Genomic DNA, 9,968 nt, shown 5'->3' with positions numbered 1-9,968 from the left:
AAAAAAGAAAAGAAAAAAGAAAAAAAATAAATTATGTTAGCAAAAGTGCCATAAGGACTTGGTGGGCTGAATGCTCTCAAATCTGTAAAAATTAAATTTTAAAAAATTTCAATATTCACACTAAAACTATGCTTAAATATATTTGGCCCTAGGGAAGTTACTTAACATCTTTGTCCCTGTTTCCTCCTCTGCAAAATAGTGCTAACATTACCCCTCAGGAATATTGTAAGAATTAAATGAATTAACTCTTTTGTAGTGCTATTAAAACAATGCCTTGTATATATAGCTAGTGCTAAGTTACACGTCTGTTAGACAAAATAGGTTATGGGACCAAACATCAAATTCCAACAGGAGTGCTTAAGCCTTCTAATATAAATGCAAGTGTCTTAAGGTATTTCCTCTCCCCCCCCCTTTTTTTAAGACAGAGTCTCAAACTGTCACCAAGGTAGAGTGCTGTTGATGTCATAGCTCACAGCAACCTCAAACTCGGGCTTGAGCGATCCTCTTGCCTCCGTTTTTCTATTTGTAGTAGAGACAGGGTCTCACTTTTGCTCAGCCTGGTATCAAACTCGTAAGCTCAAGCAATCCACGCAGTGCTAGGATTACAGGCAAGAGCCACCACACCTGGCCTCCAATTTTTATTAGTTACTTGTTTGTTTTTTCCTCTGAGACAGGGTCTCACTTTGTGGCTTGGGCTGGAGGCAGCATCATCATCATAGTTTACTATAACCTCAAACTCCTGGGCTCAAGCAGTCCTCCTGAGTAGCTGGGACAACAGGTGTCTGCCACCATGCCCAGCTTATTTTTTCAACTTTTTGTAGAGACAGGTATCTTGCTATGTGCTCAGGCTAGTCTCGAACTCCTGACCACTAGAGATCCTTCCCCCTCAGCCTTCCAAAGTGCTAGCATTATAGGTGAGAGCTCCCATGTACCACCTAATTTTAACTGAAACTAAGATTCTACTTCTGTTGCATAAACATAAATAAGTCATAAAAATTAATGTCATTGTCAAGAGGCACACAGATAATAGGGCCAAGTGTGTCAACTCACTCCTGTAATCCTAGCACTTTGGGAGGCCAAAGGAGAAAGACTGTTTTGAGGCCAGGAGTTCAAGACCAGCCTGAGCAAGAGCGAGACCCAGTCTGTACAAAAAAATACAAAAATTAGGGGCTTGGGGATATGCACCTGTAGTCCCAGCTACTCAGGAGGCTGAGGCAGGAGAACTGTTTCATCCTAGGAGTTTGAGCACTTTACTGAGGGTGACATAGTGAGACTCTGTCTCCAAAAGAAAAAAAAAAGTCACAAAACTATTTGATTTTTTATTAAAACACATCTAATGTAAAGTTATCTCGTAAGTTGTCAAACTATGCTGATTAAAGAGAGAAAATGAAAGAAAAAATTCAAGCATCTTTGAAACTCAGATCAAGCTTCTTGCACAAGGCAAAGACAAAGGTAACAGTTTTACCTAAAAATGCCTTAGTCCCATCTAGATTATAAAATGTTATGAGATAAAATTATAGGCTCTTTCCTGATATTAAAGCATGATTGAACTTCTATAACACAGAAAATAACAAATATAACATTGACAACAAATGCTTGAAGCAGAAAATATGAATAAAGAAATAATCTTACAAATTATTATTGACCTAGATTTATAATACAATAAAAAGTTTTTATGAACAGGAATGCAAAAGATGACTAAGATATTTCTTGAAAGACTGCCTAAAAATTAATGAAATTCAATAGCTGGACTATTTTTATAAAACAATATATCTATACTTTTTGCCAAAGTAGTAACAGAAATATCAACAAATAGTTTGACCAAGTTTTAACTTAATTTGCAGAACTCAGAAAGGAACCCAATTCATTCTAATTTTCCAAAATAAATATATCTGCCTATGAAGCAGAAAAGGTAAGTTAAAATTAAAAATTTGGGAGAAAACTTGTGAGTTAAATAAAATTAGGCTAATTCAATGGTCCTTTAATAGGAGAAAATAGATGATTCACAAATACAGTATAATTTTCTAAAAAGCAAACTTCCTTTTTTTTGCCATTTTTGGCTGGGGCTGGGTTTGAACCCGCCACCTCTGGCATATGGGGCCAGTGCCCTACTCCTTTGAGCCACAGGCACCACCCCAAAGCAAATTTCCTTTTAAAGAGTTTCAGGTAAAATTACAGAGTATCCCAAAACCACCCCTAAAGTTGCTGCCCATAGGTAAAAAGGGACAGTGTAGGTAAACGTACCTTTATTTACAAAATATTACAAAATTTTACAAAGTACTTATAAAATTATTCTCTATGTGTTGGCCACCTCTTCGTAAAATTTTGGGATGAATGTTTTGTAAATAAAGGTACACTTACCTACACTGTCCCATTTTCCCTATATGTGGTGACTTTAAGGGTGACTTTTGGGACACCCTGTATAACAGAAGCCCTAAAATTGGTATTGTGTAGGAACACTCATAATAAATAAAAACTTATCAGGTAAGTTATTAGAAAGTAAACTATTATTTTTTAAATGCTACTTCTAGTCACTGAATAAATTAAAATGGCCTGAGAAAAAGTCAACTCCATTTTCCAAAGCTTAACTTACATTCAAAATATGACTAGATTTCTTTTTCAATGTTCATAGGTATTGTTATAATAGGTATTCTAAATTAAACTGCAAAAAAAATTCTAGGTATAAAAACTGTAAACCCATTTTGAATAAAGTTAGTAAAGTTCTTTTGCTCAATCCTAATTGAAAAACAGATTTTTAAACCTTAAACTTAAGGAACCTTTATGTCTTTTAATGATAAGAACTTTATTTCATTTGGGGCAGAGAAGTAATGGGTTATACATTAAAATATCCCCCATGACCTAACTTTTTTCAAGGAAAACCCTAAGTAGAACCCTAGAACTATATTTTGGGAACATATTTATGTTAATATATGTCAATTCACCAACCAAAATACGTGTATCTTATTAAGAAAATTTAAAATATAAAATTATATAATATACATGACTCAACACAAATTCTGAACCGTGAACTGTGCCTATTTTTAGGTACCGTTATTTTCTCTACTGGTGGAATGTCCTGCCAACTCTTGATTATATACATACTATCTGTGCTCATCTTCCCCTGTATCAGGTTTTATGAAGATCTTAAGTTTGAAAGAACTTGATTTTCATCTGACGGATGAGAGATATAAAGAAGCATGCAAGGAGAAAAATTAAAATAATCAAGCAAAAAAAGAAAAAAGAAAAACCTATCAATCAACATGATACACTCCTAAAAGCAGAATGAGAAAAGGTTAGCATCTGCAACAGCTGCATGGAATTTTAGCCAAGACAGCATGAGACGCATGAGGCATGCTAAAGGAAAGGAAAAGGATGGTAATAAAGCTGCTCTATTCATTGGCTTACCGCTCTGTACATGATCTGTCTGGCCAAGGAAGATTGAAAGACATTCTATAGCAAATCAAGGCATAGGACAGAACAAAATGATTATAAAAAATGCAATGGCTTTAAAGCAAAAACACAGTACAGTATAATCAGTTTTTTTAACTCAAAATGTACCATATCAAGAAAATGTCATCATTGTCCCAAACTTCAAAGACAAATGAGGACAAGCCAATTTCAAGTGATACTTTACCAAAGACAATGGTCTTTTCAACTTACAATTATCACCAGTACATTTGAAAATAAAATTTAAATGTTCATGCTATAAAATATGTAGCAGTAATAGTTCTCCAATTTAGAAGTGCTAACTTAAAGTAAAATGGTTAGCTTTTGAGAGCCAACATTATTAAGCAAACAAATCTTTCAGGCTTGATAAAACACCTTAATAATTGCCAACTGACCAATTCAGATAAGGTACAATTTCAGAGGATTAATGAAAATAATCTATTATCTTCTTTCATATGTACTAAATGGGAAAAATGTACTTTTATATGCTTGTGCACTATCCTTAATAAAGAGCCAAACAACAAATTCCTGACATTCAGTTCTTAAAGGCAAATATTTCAACTTTCTTAAGAGACTCCAAGGAAGTAAAGTCAAATATTGTAACACATTTCCAAGATAAGCCTTACTTAGAAACAAATTCTGTGTTGAAATTATAAGGTTAGCATTAAACTCCAAGAATAATAAAGATTAAGACTAATACACAGGGAAAAAATATACCCTCACAGTTACTGTAAAAAACAAGGTAACAGATATTCTTAACTCATCATTATTGGCCTGTCTCCCATTTGTAATTCACAGGAAAATCAAGTTTTCTAAACAATATTCAGCAAACAAAATTCTATGAAGATCTCAGTTCTTAAATTTGAGAAGGTGGATTTTTGCTGTAGCATGACCTAATTTTGTAGGTTTTAAATTCCTGAAGCTGAGGAAGAAGCTCATGCTATCAGATCACTAAACTGAGTAGATGATTCTCCACTCCCTTCACATTTGGGAAACAGTTATACTACATGAAATATAATACATATTGGGACCAAAACATTTTTTAATGAATGGCATAAAGGGGCCGATTCATTATTTCCATCTGATTTAAGCCAGTGGGAGAGGAGAGAGGAATCTATACAGTCAAATTTTACAGTATTAAAGTACATCCCTACAGTTATAATACAAACTATGAAGTCATTTAATAGAAAATATATTCTGGGATCCTTTTCTGGAACACATTCATCACTAACATTAACTTAATATAAGACATGCTTCTTTAGTTTTAATTATTCATTTTAAACTCATACTGTATGGGCAGCTTACCTGTCCACAGGAGTGGATGTATTCTCAATGAAACTGATAACTTTTTCCCTGACATTAACAGATTTTGTCTTCAAAGCCACAGTCATTTTATTGACTAGTGATTTCATTCCTCTATCATTTGAGCCATTAGAAGAGTCACCCTGAAAAAAAAGAACATCGATGTATTAACTGCTCTCCAAATGATTAGCAAAATACTACTGCTGAAGTTTAGCCACGTGTTATGAACTAATTGCATCCACACCAAATTTGTACGTTGAAGTCCTAACTCCCAGCACACCCTGGCATGTGACTGTATTTGGAGATAGGGCCTTTAAAGAGGTAATTAGTTAAATGAGGTCATATAGGCTGATGTTCTTATGTAAGAGTGAGAGAAACAGACACACACAGAGAAAAAGCCATGTGATGAGGACACTGGGGGAACACGGCCACTTGTAAGTCAAGAAGAGAGGCCAGCCTAAAGATAAACCAAACCTGCCAACACCTTGTTCTTAGACTTTCAGCCTCCAGAACCGTAAGAAAATATATTTTTGTTAAGCCACCCAGTCTGTGGCGTTTTGTTACAGCAGTCCCAACAAACTAATTCATTATGTAAAATCATTGTAAAAGACAGAAATAAAAAATTAGAAAATATTTGCTATACATGTCTATAGAGTCTAAAATTACCTTATTTATTCAATAAGAAATAGTTCAAGCTATTGATCTTTCTTATCTCAGATTAGTCTACAAAATAAGCAAAAGTAAAATCAAACTTCCATTCATGTAGCTAATTTTTAAACATGTTACTTATAAAGTCTTGCTTTTCAAAACATTCCCACTTAGTGCTTTAATTTGTGAAAAAAAACATTATCCTGATGTACCTACTAAGTGTGAGTATAATTCTTACGTTGTTTCATGGGACTGCTCACATATACCCAAGGAGAACAATTTGTGATCGGTGTCAAACATTTAAAAGAGATCCTACTTTCTGCCCATTCATTTCTCTTCAGAGTTTATGGGAAAGAAATAATCAGAAAGTGTCCAGATGCTATTCAATGGAAAAGTAAAATAGTCATTTAAAAAAATCATACTTAAAAAAAAATTTTTTTAAATACCAGAAAATGCTCACATGTTCAGTGAAATAGCAGAAAATAAAACTATGTACTCGGTGGTGCCTGTAGCTCAAGCGGCTAAGGTGCCAGCCACATACACCAGAGCTGGTGGGTTCGAATCCAGCCCAGGCCCATCAAACAGTGACAACTACAACCAAAATATAGCCGGGTGTTGTGGTGGGTGCCTGTGGTCCCAGCTACTTGGGAGGCTGAGGCAGGAGAATCGCTTAAGCCCAGGAGTTTGAGGTTGCTGAGCTGTGAGGCCGCAGCACTCAACCCAGGGTTATAGCTTGAGGCTCTATCTCAAAAAAAAACCAAACTTTTTTCTTTTATTCCCCCTTTTCAAATTAAATTCTTAAAAAAAAAAAAAAAAGAAACTCTTTAAAAAAGATTTCATGGAAATATTTTAAAATATAAATGGTGATTGTTTCCATAGAGTCACAGTGATTTTGGATTTTTTAATACTTTTTTTATTTATATATGATGGTACAATGAATATCTGTTACTTTTATTTTTAGAAGAAATAAGTCATTAACAACACAAAAACTATGTTTCTATAACTATATCTAAATTCAAACAAGAATTAAAGTGACTTTGATACTTTTGAATAGAACACATCTTTAAGACAGTTGAGACAATAGCCTCAATCAGTATTTTTCAACTCTGAAGATGAGGCTCAGCGCCTATACCTCAACGGGCTAAGGCGCCAGCCACGTACACCTAAGGTGGCGGGTTCGAATCCCCAGCCTGGACACGCCAAACAACAATGACGGCTGCAACCAAAAAAATAGCCGGGTGTTGTGGTGGGCACCTGTGGTCCCAGCTACCTGGGAGGCGGAGGCAGGAGACTCGCTTGAGCTCAGGAGTTGGAGGTTGCTGTGAGCTATAATGCCATGGCACTCTACCCAGGGGGACAGCTTGAGGCTCTGTCACAAAAAAAAAAAAAAAAAAAATCTGAAGATGAAAGCCTCAGGAGAAAAGCTAGCCAATGCTGTGGATAGTAATAAAAATTAGAATAATATTTTTGGAGGGCCATTTGATAAATATGCAGAATTCTAAACATTTTAATAAGTTATGTTTTGATCAAGTCACTCTACTTCCAGGACTTCATAGATATGCAGATATATCACTATAAAAATTAATTACAGTAGTAATTATAATAGAAAAAACCAGAATCAATGCAAAATATTTGATGAGAGAAAACTGAATAAATAATGCATTCATTCAATGAAATACTATTTAGATATTAAAAATGAAAACAGCAAATGTTTATTAAATAAATGGTTATTTCACATGAAAAGCTCTTAGATACCTACAGTATCGGGTTAAAAAGAAAATTCTCAGAGAAGCCTTATTTGCTGATAACGGGATAATAATCTGCTCTCATTTGCATGGCTGAAGGTAAAACTTCAATTAATACAGCTAGTGAATTACAATTTTGTAATAACTACCATTATGCATACAACACTTTACATGTACTTGCCCATTTAATCCTCAAGTTATCCTTATGAGAAAAGTTCTGCTATTAACATTTCTGTTGCACAAGTGGAAAAATCACAACTGAAAGATTTTATACTGGGCTTCATGAGAAAGGTGAGTTGTAGAGATGACACGTGAACCCTGTATGTAAGACCCAGAGGCCCAAGATAGAAATCATGACTCTGTACTACAGTTTGCCTTATAGTTCTGTCTTAAATAATAATTAGGTAGATAAAGACCATTATAATGTTAACAAGATGATTTAATGACACCTAATTCAACTGACACAAAATACTGAGAAAGCATAAAAGACCTACTGCCCAGAGATTTCCAAAGTATAACAGAAAAACAGATATATTCACTATAGCAAAACCCTGAAGTATTGCAAATCTTGATAACTAAAAATCAAATATAATAGGATTGGGAATTGGTTCCTTTCTTCCTGTGCCTGGCCCATTCTCAAATGTGGATAGACTGAAGTCACAATCATGTACGTCTGTGGTGGGAATGGGTACAGATGCAGTGCATGCAGGAGATGACAATAAGCCTGAGTATTCTCATGGCCCACTCACTGGGAGATTCCTGGAATCAGATTGTTTCAGAGTACCAAACAGTGATAGGAGCCATCCAGTTTTAAGCTGGAACATAAAACTGTTACTAGGTGATACCAAACTATAGCTAAATTAGGAGAATTTGAATTTAGCAGTTGATCTTCAAGAACTTTCACCGGGTTTAGCTGTGTAAGTTGGCTCCATCATTTCATTAACCTCACAATGACCTTGCATTGTATGTATTTGAAATATTTTTACTCCATTTCTGTTATGGTAGTGGCTTAGATGGTAATCATCTTTTCTGAACATCTATCCAAATCTGTGAGATATTCTCCACAAACACTTACATCAACACAAGAAATGATGCTGCTCCTTGAGCCTGAAGTACTAGCAATCCAGTGGCCATATCCATTTTCTGGTCCATCTACATTAATGTCAGCCAAGTGTTGCTGCAGTGCTTAAAATAAACAACAAAAATAAAACAAAATCTGAAAGAGCAACCCCCTTTGGAAAGAATCATTACCAAATAAGTACAATAAATATGTCATAGCCAAGAAAAAAGGATCCAATGACATAAGCACAATCCTGTAGAGAAGCAAAGGACTCCAGGCTACACAACCTTCCTCTTGTCCTTCCTCCTAAAGCACTCTATACACCACTAACTTTTCTTAACTGACTCTAGGGTGATGATAACTGTATCGGCTTTATGTTACCTTTGGAAGGTAACATTTCAAGTATTAACAGATAATCTCTGCATTTTTATGACATAAAAGATTAACAGAGAATCTGTGGTGGCTTTTGTTATGCCATAAAGAGAAATTAATCCATCTTTCCTGTAACAAAGAACCAGTCTTAGGCATTAACAGTTATGGAAAGAAAGATTATTTGGGTAAATCATTCACAGATTGTTAAAAGTTGCTAAAATCTAGACTGTACTATAAAAGAATGCTTTTCAGACACTTTTGAGAATTACGAGCTTAATAACCAAATTTGATATCATGTTATCAGGATTCCTAACAAATAACACTGGGCCTAGAGCCAATGCTTGTTTAACATGACTTATTAAAATGATCTCTTCTGTAGAACACTGAGTAGTCATTATATATTCACAATCCTTTTAATGTTAACAAAGACCAATAGGAAATAGATCCGAAAACCTGAGATTCTGTTACCTTCAACATATATTGATTTTCAGAGCTCCAGTTGTTTAATCCTTCAGTACAAGGCATTTACAGATGGACCTGATTGTCATTTATTTTCCCCAGCACTTACAGTTGAGTATTTTTATGATATCTCTTTTTAAATCTTATTACACTGACCTAACACTTCATAAATTCTCAAATCTTGACTGTAAAGATATTGCCATTTTATTATCCTAGATTACAAAAAAATTAATCTGCAGATTTGAAAATGTCAGTTTACCTTATTCCATTCAGATGATTTTTTTAACAGCTAATAATACTATGAAGTAGTTCAAAAACAAAATAATAAAATAGCCAAATAGTACAAAGGGTGTACTATAAAAAGTATTTCTCCAAATCTTGTTTCCCAGTCTTCTTTTCTTTTTTTTAATAGAGCTTTAACAAATTTTTAACTTTATTATTTTTTTTTTTGCAGTTTTTGGCTGGAGCTAGGTTTGAACCCGCCATCTCTGGCATATGGGGCCTGTGCCCTACTCCTTGAGCCACAGGCACCGTCCCCCAGTCTTATTTTCTAAACCTTCTCTGCATAGAGGCAAATAATACAGGCACTTTTTCAAGTATCTTTACAGACATATTTTTTTGAAACACAATCTAACATCTTTACTCATTTCAACTGCCTATTATGTTTGTCTGCTACTAATATGTCCTGCTGGCCTTGCCTTTTCTAGAAACATTCAGTGACTGAAGAGAAAATCTACTCATTAACTAATTTTGTCACTTGATAATATAATGTCCTATCAAAAGTAGAAGCAAAGTGGCTGAGTGAGATGCTGGGCAAGGAGGCTCACACCTATCCTAGCACTCTGGGAGGCCAAGGCAGGGGGATCATTTGAGCTTAGGAATTCAATACCGGTCTGAGCAAGAACAAGACCCTGTCTCTTCTAAAAATAGAAAAA

At 34.8% G+C, this 9,968-nt stretch overlaps 1 protein-coding gene across 1 annotated transcript in view; it reads right to left on the bottom strand.

Moving 5' to 3' along the window:
* TBC1D23 (TBC1 domain family member 23) overlaps positions 1-9,968 on the bottom strand; it is a 69,963-nt gene that overhangs the window by 10,317 nt on the left and 49,678 nt on the right. The window contains exons 12-14 of the mRNA XM_012801489.2: positions 8,218-8,327; positions 4,753-4,892; positions 3,406-3,450 (exon numbers count right to left, since the gene is read on the bottom strand). Coding sequence (XP_012656943.1) covers positions 3,406-3,450; positions 4,753-4,892; positions 8,218-8,327 — 295 coding nt within the window. The remainder of the gene's footprint in view (positions 1-3,405; positions 3,451-4,752; positions 4,893-8,217; positions 8,328-9,968) is intronic.

This window comes from Otolemur garnettii, unplaced genomic scaffold, assembly GCF_000181295.1.
Source record: "Otolemur garnettii isolate 467f Iridium unplaced genomic scaffold, OtoGar3 scaffold00009, whole genome shotgun sequence".
Lineage (NCBI taxonomy): Eukaryota > Metazoa > Chordata > Mammalia > Primates > Galagidae > Otolemur > Otolemur garnettii.
Note: the sequence above shows the minus strand (reverse complement) of the source record. Positions and strands in the feature narration are given on the sequence as shown.